At 48.6% G+C, this 16,967-nt stretch overlaps 1 protein-coding gene across 2 annotated transcripts in view; it reads left to right on the top strand.

Annotated features, from left to right (window-relative positions):
- The window catches only part of LOC144948869 (transcriptional coactivator YAP1-like), a 64,224-nt gene that overhangs the window by 38,028 nt on the left and 9,229 nt on the right, over positions 1–16,967 (top strand). For both annotated transcript variants that reach the window (XM_078878566.1, XM_078878565.1), the window contains 4 exons: positions 5,935–6,176; positions 10,916–11,028; positions 14,382–14,497; positions 15,548–15,730. In XM_078878566.1, coding sequence (XP_078734692.1) covers positions 5,935–6,176; positions 10,916–11,028; positions 14,382–14,497; positions 15,548–15,730 — 654 coding nt within the window. The remainder of the gene's footprint in view (positions 1–5,934; positions 6,177–10,915; positions 11,029–14,381; positions 14,498–15,547; positions 15,731–16,967) is intronic.

Genomic DNA, 16,967 nt, shown 5'->3' with positions numbered 1-16,967 from the left:
TGTTAGAAAGGGTCTTAAATAAAATAAAAACACGTAAATATTAAACCACATACATTTTTAACTTGCACAGTAAAGTAATTGTATTTTTTCATTTGCTATAAAGCCAGATAATACGACAAATCGCTAAACTTAAACGCCCAGTCGTTCATAAAAGTTGAAGGCGGTATAGTATTGTAGTGATAGAGCAAGTGCAGAATCACTGAACCGGAATTGATAGCTTGAAAGCGTTTAGCGCGGGGCCCTTGAAAGTGCGAGGCCCGTAGCATATGTAGCTACTTTTGCTACTAGGATAATCCGGCACTGGTTCGCACACTTCACTAGAAACCTTGTGATCTGAGTTTGACTTCCTGCCACGGCTAACAGGGCTGGCCGAGTGCAATCTGAACCGGTCCTGCCTCCAGCAACCCATCTCCACCAACCCACACTGACCAGCTTAATGGAGTAGGATCTTATCATCGCTGTCTTTGATACAACTTGGGGAAGCCTTCATCCAGCAGTGAGCTTGCCATGTGTGTATGTGTGTAGAACTTATTTTGCACCGTACGTATCCAATCGTGCTAAGTGTGGGGGAAGGACAACAACCCGAATGCACAAGAAGCAGTTCTAAAGAAATGCGTTTTCAATCTATATTATTTTAAAGTGGCATAGCTCAAGTGGCATCCTAATGTCGGAAAAAGAGCGTTCCAGACGGCCACAGAAGTGCATCTGAAAGCGCGTGATGCGGTGACCGTCTTTGTTCTATGGCTTAACCAAAAGGGTTGACCATGTACGTATGTTGAACTTCTTTCGCACCATACGTAGCCAACCGTGCCATCATCATCATGATTCTGTGATGATAATGATTTGACCACACGTGAAACACAGCTTTATGTTATTTGTCGTGATACTGCTTTCACAGTGGCACATGAGCACAACTAACGAGAACTCAACAACAACAACAACAAAAACGCAATCATTGCCGTGCCATTGCCAGAGGCATCGCCGATCATAGAGTGATTCCTTTTTAACACGTAGCAGGAGGCTTTCGCGACCGATATTATTCTTAATAGAGGGTGTTGGATTAGATCGCGTAAATATAAGTGTGTCACAAGTGATGGCATCACATGTATCCCTCTATTTAAGACCGAAACAGGAGGATTTCTCTACAACTCTGGCTGTCACCTGATGATGCTCGTTGTAATTACTGGTGAAACATCGTACTCGAATGGTAAATGTTGTGGGTTTACTCTCCAACACACTAGTAACGAATTGGCATGTTTTGTTTACGTGACAACCCGTACTAATTGGCTATGTCGGGTGGTGGCGGGTTTAACGACACATTTATATTTACACGATCTAACCCCCAAAAAAAACCTATATTATGGATAATGATTCCTCTTTATGGCAGCATTAACGATGACCACGTTTCCATTCTTCCTTCCAAGGAATGTAGCATCTGTACATGCAGGAAGACTCACAAAACTTCCGTACTGGTAGTGTCCGTTCCTCGCGATGCGCTCAGCGTGCCGCGACGGATTCGCAACCGCCCAACGATTCTTTACGAAACGGAGCCCACACCCTAAAATTAAATTAACAGAAGCTGTTCCTGCATTAAGCGTACTTCTGGGTAGGCGGTAACATGATCGGCAGGCGTCCGACCGGGCTTAAATTTGACCCAGCCCGCAGAATCCATCCCAGTTTAGCCTCCGCGTTCGTAGCGTCAGAACCAACGCAGTTGTTTTGGAAAGAGTATCCGCTTTGCCGCTTTTTATTTTTGCCATTTCACTGCGGAGGGAATGGACAGCTGCTTGCAGAGAGGCTGTTTGGCGCTGGCCGATATGAAGAGGCCCTCGCGGGGGAACCGGAGGCCCAGAGCCATCCTCCTGCCTCTGTCATTCTCACGCCTCTTCCTTGCCAGGCCTCCTCGCAGTGCTGCGATCGAGTGAAATTGTCCGGCACTCGGTGTGCGGCGCAACGTGGATTATCCCCGTTCCCAGGAATGAGCGACGGAAACGTCCGCCAGCAAAGTGTTTTTATTTTTGTGAGCCAATAATGGTGTGACGACGATAGAGGGGTGAGGTGAGGGAGGGAGTAGAGGGGGGTGGTGAGGGAGGGAGATATATAGAGGGGGAGAAAGAGGTGAAGAGGAACGGAGAGGGTTTGGGAGAGAGTGATAGGCCGTGAAACGAGAGGCAAGAGAGGGAGAGAGAGAGAGAGCGTAATGGGAAGTGGAGCGAGCGATGGAAAGTGACAACAAGTGGGAGAGAGAGTATTTAGGGAGAGGCGAGAGAGATTGAGCCAGGAAAGGGAGAGTCTGGAATAGGGAGAGCGATGGGTGTTATGAGAGAGAGAGAGAGACAGGGAGAGAGACAGGGGGAGAGAAGTGAGTGAGATGTAGTGGACGAAGGTCGTTGTACATTCGTTGGTGGCCGAGCTGAGATCATTTGCTACACCTGAGAAGCCAGTTTAATTACAGGTGGCTGCCTGCATCAGAACCCAATGACCTTGGCAGTGCCACCACGTGGTACCGAGCCCTTTATTCTACCGAGACGCATCTTAATAGTTCTTTGAAGCGGCAACACGCTCTCGCTGTCCATCCACTCATCCCATCCGTGAATCTCCGAGATCCTTGGTGGCTCTGCCAGCGTGTTAGTGGCAGCATAAAAGCGATCCTCGGGCAAGCACGCGTGTGCACGCCAGCATGGGCATGGGCTCTCACTCGCAGGCGCTCATCATCCACATGCAAAGGAAAGGGCAGATTACTTTCCACACGACAACATCAACCGCAGCTGTCATTCGCCACTAGGTGGTGGTGACATCTCCACAGTGCTTGTGCTTGGCCAGATTGCACTTTGACGCCACGTGAGGTGTGTGGAAGAAGGCTCACTGGCAGGAGGGTCATGGGACAGAGCCAGTTGTTGTGGGCTAACTGACTGAGATGACTGACAGATGCACCCACCTGTTGTCCCGGCTGTGCCCACTCGCCGCATTTGAGCTGCCCGGCGTAGCTCCTCTGACCTCCGTCGTTGTTAAAGGGCAACTGCCCCCAGTAGCGTCCTTCGCGAGCCTCAACCACAGAGGCCGATCTTGACACCGCTGGTGCCGGTGATCGGCACGTCCACTCAGCTCCACATCCCCCTGTACGGCATCAGCTCTATCTCTTCTCTATCCCATGCCGTGCCTGTTAAGCCCCCTCTATCCGTCCAAACATAAGCTGCATAGGCATGTGGTGGCTGGGAATGCGGGCTACATGACCTCGCCTGCTGGAGGAGCTCACTGTTGGAACTGTTTCCAGATCCTTCAAGGGTCTGTGAGCTCCTCACACAATCCGTCCCGGTTAAACCCCAGATGGATCGTAGACGGGCCTCCCTAAATGTTTTAACCGGCGCATATGTTCCATTTAAAGGGTCCTTGTTACGTGAACATTGAGACACAACTGTGTCCGGGAAGGGCCACAGTTGTGTGGAGTGATAGGCAAGGTAGCTTCCGCACAGCTAAACACAGCAGATAGCAAGATAATGCCGCTTGACCGAGTGAGCAGCAATTACCAGATCACCAGCGAATAATAAGGTTTTACCAACAGGGAGCCATCCGTTGACCACATCCAGACCTCGATCAGCCGTTTTATCTGTACAAGATGGAAATTATTCTGGTACAGCGATGTAAATATTTGCAATTATGCGAAACTTCCCTTGCTTTCCCATACACATACAAAGACAAAGATCGACCTCATAGCCTTGAACAGTCTGTTGGGGCAAGTGCCGTTGGGCACCTATGAAGGCCGCCACATTCGCTGTGCGTCCGCATGCGTTGATCTGCATTCCACAGTGAAACCAACATATCGGGTTGGTGCAAGCGCAAGGTTTAGAGTGACATGCGACCGTTTTGTTACAAAATCATCAACGTGTAAATGTAAAGTCACAAATACACCGAGGGCAATAATAGAGACATGATTTACGATTGGAGTTTGCGTGTCTTTCTCCCCGTGGTCACGTGGATTTTATCTCTGGGTCCTCCGGGGTTTCCCTCCACATTTATAAGCGCGCGTTTAGAGTATTTGGCTACATAGCTTAGTGGGCCTTACCCAGTAATTTTTTTAATAGTTTTAGATCAGTATTGAAAAAACAATGTAACAAAAATTTGATTTAATGAACATGCAAACATTCTCTCTATCTCGCATCAACCATTCGTACATTCAACTATTCACGAGTGTCATGTTTTATTTAAGTGTGAGCTAAATCAATAATAAAAGAAACATCAATATCACAAAACGTGGAATCAAGTTGACGAGACCCTGCTGATCGGTGCGTTGAGAGCCACGGACACGAACGTCAAATACACAAATCCGAGCAGCCACGCGTGATTTTGTTTTGTTGCAAATCGTGACGAGGATTGCCACCCCACTGACGGAGATCACGGCGACTTTAGAGGAAGTTTTTGGGCGATCCTCGCACTCAGCGTGGTGTCATTGCTAGCTCCCGTTTTCCGTGCGGAAATATATTCACTTTATGACATGATGCCGAATGGACTGTAATAATACGGTAGTTGGGAGATCAATTAATTGGATGCGTGGCATAATGTGTGTCATATTTGCGTATTGAGGGGATGTTATAATTATTGCTTTTAAAAAGGTGAGGATTACATTGCACAGACAGCGTTGTCGTACTGTATCGATTGAGCCTTTATCAGTTAGAGCAGGGGTGGGGAACCTTTGTTCTGCCACGGGCCATTTGGATATTTATAACATCATTCGCGGGCCATAGAAAATGATCAACTTAAAAATTAGCCCGTTATATTTGGTCAAACATTGAATTAACTCACCCCTAATGCGATGGCTGGAACTGCTTCTCTTTGGTGAGGCGTGTGATGATGTTAGCTGGTATTGATGATGTTGCTACTCGCAACTGCTTTTCCAGGTTTGCTCCTAGATTTATTGAATTTCGAGTCCCGCCTGCGGTTGCCTTTGCAGGGATAGACCGAATGATTTTGCGGGACTCATACGGCCCGCAGGCCGGACGTTCCCCACCCCTGAGTTAGAGCCTCAAAGTGCATGTATGGCTGTGTGCATGCAAATGCGTATAATTTACAACATTGATATTCAACTATTCTGCGGAAAGATCATTTTCCTACAGCAGCATTCACAAAACGCGGTGTCTCCCCGCCGTCAATTTTTTGCTGCGGGAATTTTTCTCGCACTGACTTGGCACGACCATTTATCAGAGCCAGACCGTCCGATTACTTAATTAATCGTTGACTCTGCTCGTTGTCGATTCAGTTACTCGATGACTCTGATAACACGAAAAGAGCTGGGGAATTAGTCTCACCTCTGTATCCACGTGCGCCGCTGGACAGGAGGTGAAGGGGTGGAGCCTGGTGATGTCATCAGAATGATCAGCCGCGTCACACCTGGGTGTGGCTTGCAGGGGGGTTTCCCTCCTTCAGGATGTGGGAGCCGCCAACATTTTTTGTTAAGGGGGTGCCTGATTGGTTGAGGTGCTTGAGTGGTTGGGTTGATTAATCGATTACTCGACTAATCGTTCAACGTCGATCTGTCTTTGTTGTGTTTCCCATGTTCAACGTAATTTCTGTACCATATGGGCCAAAACACCCCCCTCCACCATGGGCAATTTTCCCTACTGGAGATGGAGATTATCAGCAGGCTTTCGCGAAAACATCTTTGAAAAGGGGCACATTTTCCCCACGTGGGATTTGGGTCTGTTCCTTCCTTTTCATGGACACAGCTTATAAAACAATTACGACTTCAACAAATTATAATCGGTGCTGCAGAAGTTGCGGCGCATCTTCGTCGCCACGTAACGCCCGACATTTCAGTTCAGAATTGAACGAAAGCGATCGCATTTTGGAACCGTTATTGTATCAGCAGCTTGAGACCAGGTTGGCAATGCATTTTTTCCACGTCTCATTTTCTCCGTTTCTCTCTCATTCCTCCTCCAGCCATTCCACAGCCGCCCGCGCCTCCCATGCCAGCCCAGAACGTCGTGCAGCAGCCTCAAAGTGGCCCCGTACCGAGCCTGCACGCAATGAACACGGCCGCGTGTGCCCTGGTATCACCACAACAGCAGCAGCAGCAACAGCAACAACAGCAGCAGCAACAGCAGCAGCAGAAGCTACAACTGCGGAGGGTGTTGATGGAAAAGGAGAAGCTGTGGCATCGTCACCAAGAACTCATGCAGCAGGTAAGCGACTCACAGAGCCCTCATCTCCCCCTCCTCCCCCTCCTCCTCCTCCCCCTTCCTCCCCCTCCTCCTCCCCCTCCTCCTCCTCCCCTTGCCGTACAGCGCGGTCGCGGAAACCCACGCACCGTTGTGCAATGGGTAATTGGAAGAAAGAATGGGATAAACCAATTGACGGATAATCGGGTCACGGATCAACGGAGCTTGACCTGTAGTTAGGTATCTATATTAAAATGCACTCCGTAGATTAAATGCGTGGTTCTACATGTAACAGCCCTGTGCTCGACGAGGGTACCACCACACCGGTCAATGGGAGTTGGTCAAAGGAGCATTGAAGTACAGCACAACAATGGACATTATTGCTGCACTGCCTCGCCACTGCCCAGAACGTAGCACCCCTCTATATAGTCTGAGACGCCTGTTGTGCATGGAGGTCGCCTGCTCAGGCCTCAAGCTTGCTGAGATTTCCGAGTTAATTTTTTTTAACAGTGTGTCAATTAAAAAAAATCATGGAGATTAAGAGCATTTGCACAACAATCCGCACTCCATCAACGAATGTCATTATTTTTTGCGTCGTTTTGACGACTGAAAACGCATTCCCGTCCCAAACCTTTCCTCCGTTGCCTGAACCCGCACGCGGGGTTACCTAAACGGGGCCCCCGCGGTGTTCAGGCTGAAGCGTGCCTCCCACAAAGGCTCCCCTTTGTGCCACGAGAAGGCACACACACCCGCGCATGCTCGGGCAGGTGTAGAGTAGCTTCTGGTGCTGCCTTTGCTATGCACAGGACGGTGGCTCTCAAGCTGTTTTGGTATTGGCCCCCAAACCTCCCCTCCACCCATGCCCCACCGCGCTAATCGGAGGCGCGGGGGAAGGACAACAAACTAAACCCAACAAGCAGTTCCAAAGAAATTAGTTTTAAATCTAGAAATGTGTTTTCAATTTAGGATGTGGTGGCGGTGTTGGCTGCGGTAGTGATGGTGGTGGTTTCCTGATGTTGGTGGTGGTGGTGTGGGTATGTTGAACTTCTTTCACACCGTACGTAGCCAACCATGCTAATCGGAGGTGCTCAAGAACACTCATCTCCACATCACCCGCTCCATCGCCTCCCTCCCCACTTCATGGCCAGCCTCAAAAACGCACATTAATCGGTTACGCTACAAATAATAGCAATAACGATGCAATTGATAACGTACACAGTATTTCACAGACATAAATGACCGTGACTCTGAAGTGCTGAGTGAAGCTCAGTGTCGCTCGAAAGCCAGGCGAGAGAGGAGGTGGGGCCGCAGTGGCTAGGAGATGTTAACTCCCTCGCCTGGTGGGCAGGACGTCGTGGATTCGATCCTGACCCTGAAGCCTGCTGCTGTATATTTGGAGTTTGCATGTTCTCCCAATGGTCACGTGGATTTTTTCCCCGGGTCCTCCGGTTTCTCTCTCCACATTTAGAATCAACGTTGTGTTTAGAGTATTCGGCTGCTAAAAATGTCCACACGATGGGCCACTTCGCTGGGCTGTCTTTCGTAGCCCAGGTCGCTTCTGAAGAAGAGCTCTATAGCTCGGTGGGCCTTACCTGGTAAAATAAAATTAGTTTAGTAGTTTACAATTGCTTAGTCTCTTAAAATTCGGTGTAGATTGAACGCTGCTGCTGCTACTGCAACAGCAGCGAGATTATTGGGTTACAAAACGGCGCGGGCTGCAACGGAAAAAAATTAAAAACCGACGCCCGACAGTGGCCGACGGTCCTGCTCCGTGTCGTAGTGAGGCAGAGGTTTGTGAGTTGCTCTGCTGTTACGGAGAGTTCTCGACTGCGAGCAGCTGTAGTGCAAGGTGGCGGGAGAGCGAAGGAAGAGGGATAGGAATGGACGAGAAGAGTGACGAGGTTTGCGGAGGTGCAGAAGTGTAAACAACAAAGAAGCTCGCTCGAGACATTCGTCAACAACGATGTGGCCTTTCAGGGAAGGGACCTCATTCAAAGCACAGAATTATAGAGGCCAGACATCGAGAATGGTCATCTAGAGTGGATAATAGACTGCACTTTACACTACGGAGCCTGAGAAAAATAATTCATTTTCAAAATGTTTCCGGATGAACAGTTTTTTTTTTATTGACGTAAAAATAGTTAACATTATCACCTGCACGGTATCCATGCCACAATTTGCTCTGCCCAGCCCCCAACCTTCAGTTAAAACTACTGGCGTAGCAGCTCACAAACAGATGTGTTTTATTCTCTCAGTCCATTGCCCCGGTGGAGTTACGGCACGAAGTTGGTTCGACACTTTTTTGGTCTATTAGGCCTCGTCTCTCGATCGCGACGACGATAAGTCGCGAGATGCAGAAATATTGCATTTTTCTCCAAGTTTTGCGTTTAAAAAAAATGTACAGTGCGCGACAGAAGAAAAAAAACGTTTGACGGACACTGGCCACTCTTTCCACATTCCTGAGTGTGCATGTAAGCTGTCGTGGTGGTCGCTGGCGTGGGTTTGTTGCAGAGGGGGAATTGCAAAGGGGCACTTTTTTTGGCTTCAAGCGCTCAGATTTCGCCCCCTGCCCTCCCCACCGTTGCAGCAAGGTTCAGGGTCATAGTTGTTGTGGTGGCGGAAAAAAAAAGCCCACAAATATTAACCCCCGCGTTTAGTTCATTTTGAACAACCGGTGTTACATTATCCGTCATTTCAATTTTCAGTTTTATTCATGAAGTATAGCCCTACGAGCCATGCGGCTCTTGACTCGGGTGCAACCACAACAAAACAAAAAACACGAACAAGAAACATCTTAAAGTGACTACACGCAACAGACAAATCCATGAAAAAACAGCAAAGTCTTCCAGAAAAAACACCGCATTTCAACGCTGTGCAAAAATCCCAGTGGGATGCAAGTCAAACAATAACAACCATAAGACAATGTAGATTAAAGTTATCAGGCTAACTCTGTACTACAACAAACAAACATGGCTAGACCAAACCGTTTTCAAAATCACCAAAAAAAAGCTATACAAACAATGTAACACAACAGTGATCATAGGAACTGTGATTCTGTCCACTGGAGGACCGTGCAGGTGATGGAGATTTTTTTTTTTATAAACAGGCACATGTTGTGAATCCACTGCTGGATGACGGCCTAGTTACGAGACCAGCCATGGGGGATTGACTTCCTTGACGCCGACACATTGCCACCGGCACGCGTACGCATACTGAAGCTCACACGTGACGGACGTGGCTTCCCTGTACGCGCGCACGCGTTCGCTTGCCCTACGTCTTAAAATGCCACGCAAATAGGGGGGGGGGGTGTGGGGGAGGTGGGGGAGGATATGCACGTCGAGGGTAAAAAACATATTTTTTAAATATAATAATCATAATCATTATAAATGTTAAAATCCTTAATTTTACCCAGGGAAGGCTCAGGAAAATAAAAACCGTGATGGGCATATCGAGTTTTTGAGGAGAGTCCTTGCACTACTGTGGACAAGTCGCAGCCATTTGTCAGTCAATTGGTGGATGAAGGCCTCTGCAGCACGCTGGTGAAGGTGGGGGGTGAACATAGATGTACTTGAAGGGCAGTACAACAATGGAGTCTTATGCACTGGGCCCCTGCTGTCGAGCATGTCATCCCCACAGCCTGTGACAGCCTGTCCGTGCACAGTGGTGGTCACCCGTCCAAACACCGTCCAGGCTCAACGCTGCTTAGCTTCCGCGATCCGGCGAGGTTCGGTGCGATGCGCAATTTGGCACGTGGAGGAGCGGGGGGGTGTTCTCCTGCGCAAGCGAGCGTGGGCCAGTGTTCACCGCTGTTTACTTCCCACAATAGCCACGGTGCGCGCTTTGAACGAGCCTTGCAGGAGGGCGACGAACCGAGTCGGGATTTGAACCCGCGGTGTTCCGATCGTGAGTCAAGCGCCGAACCGTGACGGCCCACGTGTTGCGCCACGGTGGTGGCGAGATGTTAACTACCTCGCCTGGTGTGCAGGAGTTCGTGGGTTGCATCCCAACCCTGACGCCTGCTGCTGTATATTTGTTGTTTGCACGTCTCCCTGTGGCCGCGTGGATTATTGTCAGGGGGCCTCCGGTTTTTCCCTCCACATTTAGAATCTACGCGCGTTCAGAGCATTTGGTTGCTATACATTTCCACGTGATGAACCACTGAGTTGAGCTATCATTTGTGACCAGGTCGCTTCTGAAAAAGAGCTATATAGCTCAGTGGGCCTTACCTGATACAATAAAAAAAAATCGCTAAAGCATGGATATTACCCGGAACTTTTTTTGCCACCGTACGTAGCCGACGATGCTCATCGGAGGTGCGGATGCCGTTCCTGGAGACGTCGCTGCAGAGCTCAGTATAGTCATCACAATCATCATCGTCGCTAGAGTCATCAATAATTTCATCACCATCAGTATCATCATCATCAGCGTCACCATCATCATCATCATTATCACCGCCATGAACATGAGCGGCAACAGGTACTGATGTTGAACATGATGATTGACGGCGATGTCAATGACGATGCTTCCATTGCTGCTGCTGATGGACACGACGATGACAATTCTTCTGCTGCTGTACTGCTGCCGTTAATGACGATCATCGTCATCGTCGTCGTCGTCACAATCACGGCGACGACGCATTGTCATCGGGTTGTCCCACACACGCAGCGGTAGCCGGTAGAAAAACCGCGAGCGCTGTCGGAGAACGACGGAGTCACTGATGACGAAACCCTACGCCTTAACCCCCCCCCCCACCGTGTCCGCAGGAGCTGATGATCCGCGAGGGGGTTCAGCCGATGGCGCAGATGCCCACCAACCCCACGCACAGCCCGGACCCGAGACCTCTTCCCAGCAGCACCTCGGACCCATTCCTCTCCAGGTGACCCTCCTCATCATCATCATCGTCGTCGTCATCATCAGAATCGGGGTTTTACATTTAAGACTGTTTCACAGATGTCCAGTCTGGGCACACGGGGTCAGCAAGGTTACAGCAAATAGAGAAAAGGGTAACCATGTAACGAAATAACTAAATAAGCGTTTAATTATCGAGCTTGGGCAAGGAATAGAAAAAAACTTAACAGTCCCAGACCACACCAAGACCACACGCAGTCCCTCAATGTTAATGGCACATTAACACTGAACTATCGATACACGGGTAAGGATCAAATTACAAATCGCATTTGCAAATGTGATTGCTGCATCCGGCACTAATCTTCTGCTTGAGGATATAATGACCGTCGCTTAACATTTATAAACCGCTCCGACGACGGAGTACATCTTGAGCAGCCAGAGCAAACCCAGCGTTTGAGATGATTGCTTCCACGTGAAGGGTTTGCAGGCCCAAGTGGCACGTTCCGAAACAACGTGAGATAGACAATCCGCACAACAAACAAGAGAACAACATCGACAAGCGAAGACACGATTGGGTCTCCGCTCGTCATTGGCGCCGATCCGCCGGAGTTGTTGCACGTTACGTTAAAATAACCGTCCTGCATTTTTCTTCTTGGTTCTTTCGGTAAAGTCACGTAGAATGGAAATAAAAAAATTAAAAAAATAAAACATAATAAAATAATTAACATTTTATTTCATTATTTTATTATGTTTTATTTTAATAATTTTTTATTATTTTATTATTTCCATTCTACGTGACTTTACCGAAAGAACCAAGAAGATGAATCCCTGCAGTCACGAAAGCTTTAAATCGAAATTTGTCCTGCATTTTGTCCTAAATTTATCAACTCTGGGCGCATTAAGTACGATTGCTGGGTAAGCTGTTCCACGACTTTGGTGCCAAAAGCACCAAATGGCATTATGCTTTATTTCATCTTACGTACCTTTAACAACAACAACAAAACACCCCTCCATCACTCGGGTTTCTGTCAAGGGCTGACTGCACAATGCCCGCCAGCCCCTTTCCATACTTAATAGTGGTTCAAGTGGCACTGAAGGTTTACTTGTTAAAGGGGTTGCCACAAATATTGGGATATTACGGTGTCGTAACGTATAAGATCTAAAGGTAAACCTGGCATCTGCGTTGATAAATATTGTTGTTGCTGTGATTATCGGAATTATTGTATTCCCTCGAAATGTTCATGAAATTCGAAGTCGATAATTACATTTGTAAAAAAAAAAGCTATGATCCATTACATAAGTACTTTGCTAAATGTTTTTTGGAGCAATTGACAGCAAGGTGGTTATATGATGTCATCATTTCGTAGCTCGCGAAATTTAATTTTTATGTGGCTGAGAACCTGTTATTTGTTAAAAGCGTGATAGACTGTCATGATTAGAATGGTTTGTAATTGGCAAACGGCAGTTGGAGAACCTTTTGAGTGATCATTGAATAACATTGTGTTTGTACAGCATTAACTGTGATGTGTGTACAAGCCTTTAGTGTGTGTGTGTACAAGCCTGTGTGTGTGTACAAGTCTGTGTGTGTACACAAGCTCGCTGACCCAGAGGCCACACCACACCATGATGTGATGGCATTACCTCGGCCAGTTAGCCCACAGCGTGTGAATCTCGACTGTGACCTGCCATTGCTGTTTCACATCGCCTTAAACAGCACCCTGCCTGGCACATGCGGCTGTGACTCCGTCGTTTTGTGACAAATGGCGGTTGAAGTTGTTATTAGCTTCAGAAATTAGTGGAAGGCGCCTTAAAAATGCATGTAAATTATGATTATTATTGTGTTTGTGTGTACACGGTACATGTATTTGCGAGTGAGTGTTCGTTTCTGCCTTTGCGCATGACCATCTTCTCAGTGTCTCTGGCACAGCATTTCGCCCCTTCAGCCACCTGGATACTTTCAGCATGCTTGTGCGTGTGTCCATACACTGTGCGTGTGTCCATGCACTGTGTGTGTATCCATGCACTGTGCGTGTGTCCATGCACTGTGCTTGCGTCCATACACGGCCAACACCAGTGACGATTATCTGAACCGGTCCTGGGCCTCCCTTAGGTCGACTTCAGCCTCAAATGAGTACCTGGTGCGGTGTGTAAATGCCACAAGGGAGACAAAGGCGGCCGGGCGTGGTGTTGGCCACATGTGTGTGGCTGTGTGTGTGTGTAGTGGGGATCTTTGTCTTTGTAGCGGTTAGCGCGCTGCGCTACAAACCAGGCTATCCGGGTTCGATCCCTGCTCACGGCCAACACCAGTGACGATAATGATCTCAACCGGTCATGGGCCTCCCCTAGGTCGCCTCAAATGAATACCTGGTGCGGTGTGTAAACATCTCTACTGGGGAGACAAAGGCGGCCGGGCGTGGTGCTGGCCACCCATTCCCTCGTGTGCCGTGCCGGCCTTCATAGGTGCTCGCTAACAGCACTTGCCCCACATGTCTGTTATGGCTACACGGGGGTTGGGTCTTTGTCTTATGTTAGCGAGTGGGAAGTAATAGTACAACGGTTTGCGTGCTACACGATGAACCCCAAAACCCAAGTTCGATTCCCGCTCACGGCCACCACCAGTGACGATTTTTTGAACCGGGCCTCTCCTAGGTCGACTCAGCCGTAAACGAGCACCTGGCGCAGTGTATTTCACAGATGGCGATATGTTTCACAGATGGTTCTGTTCTGCCAGTGGGGATAAATATCGCAATAAAGATTCCCAATCGAGTAATTTGCGAACGATCTTTATTATTTTTTTTTGGATCGTGACACCGACGACACACCATCACGGCCTACCCTTCGTGTGCATTACGCCGGGGGAACTTCATCACTGTGAAGCAGACGGGGCCGTAATTACACAGCTCATACCCTCCGCCCCATCACCACCACCACCACCGCCGCAGTGATAAGCAGGATGGCCTGCTCGCTTCGAACCTCTCCAACAAGGCGCCAACTCCCGCTCAGCCGTGTTGTCACGTCCCGACAACGCCCCTCCTGTACGTTTGCGAAAAAGAGCTTTCTTTACTCTTTGGTTCTTTCGGTAAAGTCACGTTGGTATAAAATAAAATAAATCACGACGTTTCGATCGCAACACAAGCGGTCGTCCTCAGGCGGTGGAACAGCAGTTCCACAGCTGTATTATATTTTTTCCGCTTGTGTTGCGATCGAAACGTCGTGATTTATTTTATTTTCTACCTACGTGACTTTACCAAAAGAACCAAAGAGTATGGATTCCTGCTGTCACGAAAGCTTCTAATCAAGAGCTTCCTAGCTCATCGGATTTCCTCCGGTATAAATAGACACCGCGATCCTGCTTCTAACCGCCCGAATTTGTGATTTCAGCAGTGGGCCGTTCCACTCGCGGGAGGCGAGCGCCGACAGCGGCCTGGGCATGGGCAACTACAGCCTCTCGCGCACGCCGGAGGAGCTGCTCAGCAGCCTGGATGAGATGGACACAGGTGAGGAGCACGCTGCGCCGCCCGTCACCGCCAGCAGCATCGTCACCTGCGATCGCGACGCCGACGACGAACATCGTTGTGACTGTCGTCGTCGTCGTTGGCAGCGGCGGTGCAGCAGCGGACGCGTTGTCATCGTCGTATTCATCGTTTATCGTCGTCGCCATCTTTGTCGTCAGCAGCAGCAGCAATGGAAGCATCGTCATTGACATCGACATTATTGACAACTTCTTGGTTCTTTCGGTAAAGTCACGGTAAAGTCACCGGTAAAGTCATCGTCGTCACCGTCTTTGTCGTCAGCAGCAGCAATGGAAGCTTCGTCATTGACATCGACATTATTGACAACTTCTTGGTTCTTTCGGTAAAGTCACGTGGAAGGGAAAAAAATATACGCTGCCAAGCTTGGAGGTGTTCATTCAGACACTGTCTTTCCGACAGACCTGTTCTTCACCTGAGGACGGCTGCTTGCGTTGTGGTCGAAACGTCATGAGAATTGTATTTTATTATGTTTTATTTTATTATTTTATTATTTCCCTTCTACGTGACTTTACCGAAAGAACCAAGAAGATGAATCCCTGCAGTCATGAAAGCTTTAAATATAAAATTATTGACAACGTCAACATCAGTACCTGTTGCCGCTCATGATCATGGACGTGGTGATGATGGTGACGCTGATAATGATGGTGACGAAATTATTGATGACTCTAGCGGTGATGATGATGACCCTTGTCGCTGCTGATGATGATGCCACTGGTGACATATATGATAATGATTTTAATGATGATGATGATGATGACGATAATACTGCTGGTGACACAATGGTGTGACTAATTGTGCTGCTGATAATGATGTTGATGTTAATTACAAATGATTGTGATTTTGATGATGATGATGATAATAATACTTCTGGTGACACTGCTAATGTTGATGATGATGATAATGTCGCTGTTGACAAAAACGATGGTAATCATAACGACAATTCTCCCGGTGACACTGATGATGATGATGATCTAACTGTTAACACGAACGATGACGATGTTGCCCTATCTGTAGGTGCGGCTCCTGTCCCATGTCCTGGCAGCCACTTTGGCGCTCCCACCATGGGCCAGCCGACAGCCGGGAATCCGGCTCCGTGTGCTGTGAGCAGCCAGCAGTCCATGGCCACTCCGTGTGCCATGCCCTCTCAGCAGTCCATGTCGGGACCGTGTTCTATGTCTGCTCACCACCCATCCAGTGGTGAGACAATTAAACGATGCCATGCACGTGTGACTTTGTCTATGTTTGTACGTGTAGCAGTATGGGGAGCAGTAGTGTAGCGGTTAGTGTATTGTGCTACGAACCCAGCGACCCGGGTTCGATTCCTGCTCGCGGCCAACACCCGTGACGGTTATCTGAACCGGTCCTGGGCTTCCCCTAGGTCGACTGAGCTTCAAATGAGTACCTGGTGTGGTGTGTAAAACTCGCCACTGGGGAGACAAAGGAGGCTGGGCGTGATGCTGGCCACCCACCCCTTCGTGTACCGCGCTGGCCTCATAGGTGCTTGCTAGCAGCACTTTCCCCAACAGTCTGTTAAGGCTATACGGGGGATATTTGTCTTTGTAGCAGTAGCGTAGCGGTTAGCCCACCCCCCTCCCGCTGTGCTACAAAGCCGGCGACCCGAGATCAATTGCTGTTCACAACCAATAACTGTGACAAATATACGAGCCAGTCTTTTGAGCCTCCCCTAGGTCGACTCAGCCATAAATGAGTACCTGGTGAGGTGTGTAAACATCAGCACTCGGGAGACCACACCCAGCCCCTCGTGTGCTGTGATGGCCTTCATAGGTGCTGCTCGCTAACATCACTTGTCCCCCAACAGTATATCCATACACTTCACAAAATAACCATTCGGTGGCGACCTTCTGGAGAATTTTTATTTAAAAAAATAGAACAGTGTCTCCTTCGGATACCTGCATCTCCACGCAAAACATCAAAGTTTTTTTTTTCACTTCCACTTGGTCACGCGGCTTTCTGTTCGTACATCTTAGCGGCGTTGGGTCAGTGCATGCAAATCCGGGAGTGGTTTCAACATTCACTGTCTCATCGGCAGAATCAGCCTCGTCTCAACCAATGTTTCTGAAAAAGGAAACAGTCTTAGTTCAGTGCAAAACCTCTGTAATACACGAAAGTTGTGGAAGGCGGTCATAACTAAATAAAAAAACTATAACAGCTCAATCTTCTTATTTAACTCCACACACCGTCCATCTTTGTCAGCGTATTGTCCGGCACGATGTCCGACGTTTTATCCACATTCCGCGACCTTCTTTTTTGAACCTCAAATCTCCCAGCACGTGCAAGAAAAACGTTGGACGTTGTGCCGAACGAAACACGCATTTACCACGCGCGCCGGGGGAAGTGGCGGCACCAGTGGCTGCATTTGATTCCCGGCTGTGGCCTACTATGAGTAGGAGGAAAAATATACGAACCGGTCCTT

This window comes from Lampetra fluviatilis, chromosome 51 (genome assembly GCF_964198595.1).
Source record: "Lampetra fluviatilis chromosome 51, kcLamFluv1.1, whole genome shotgun sequence".
In the NCBI taxonomy this organism is placed as follows: domain Eukaryota; kingdom Metazoa; phylum Chordata; class Hyperoartia; order Petromyzontiformes; family Petromyzontidae; genus Lampetra; species Lampetra fluviatilis.
Note: the sequence above shows the minus strand (reverse complement) of the source record. Positions and strands in the feature narration are given on the sequence as shown.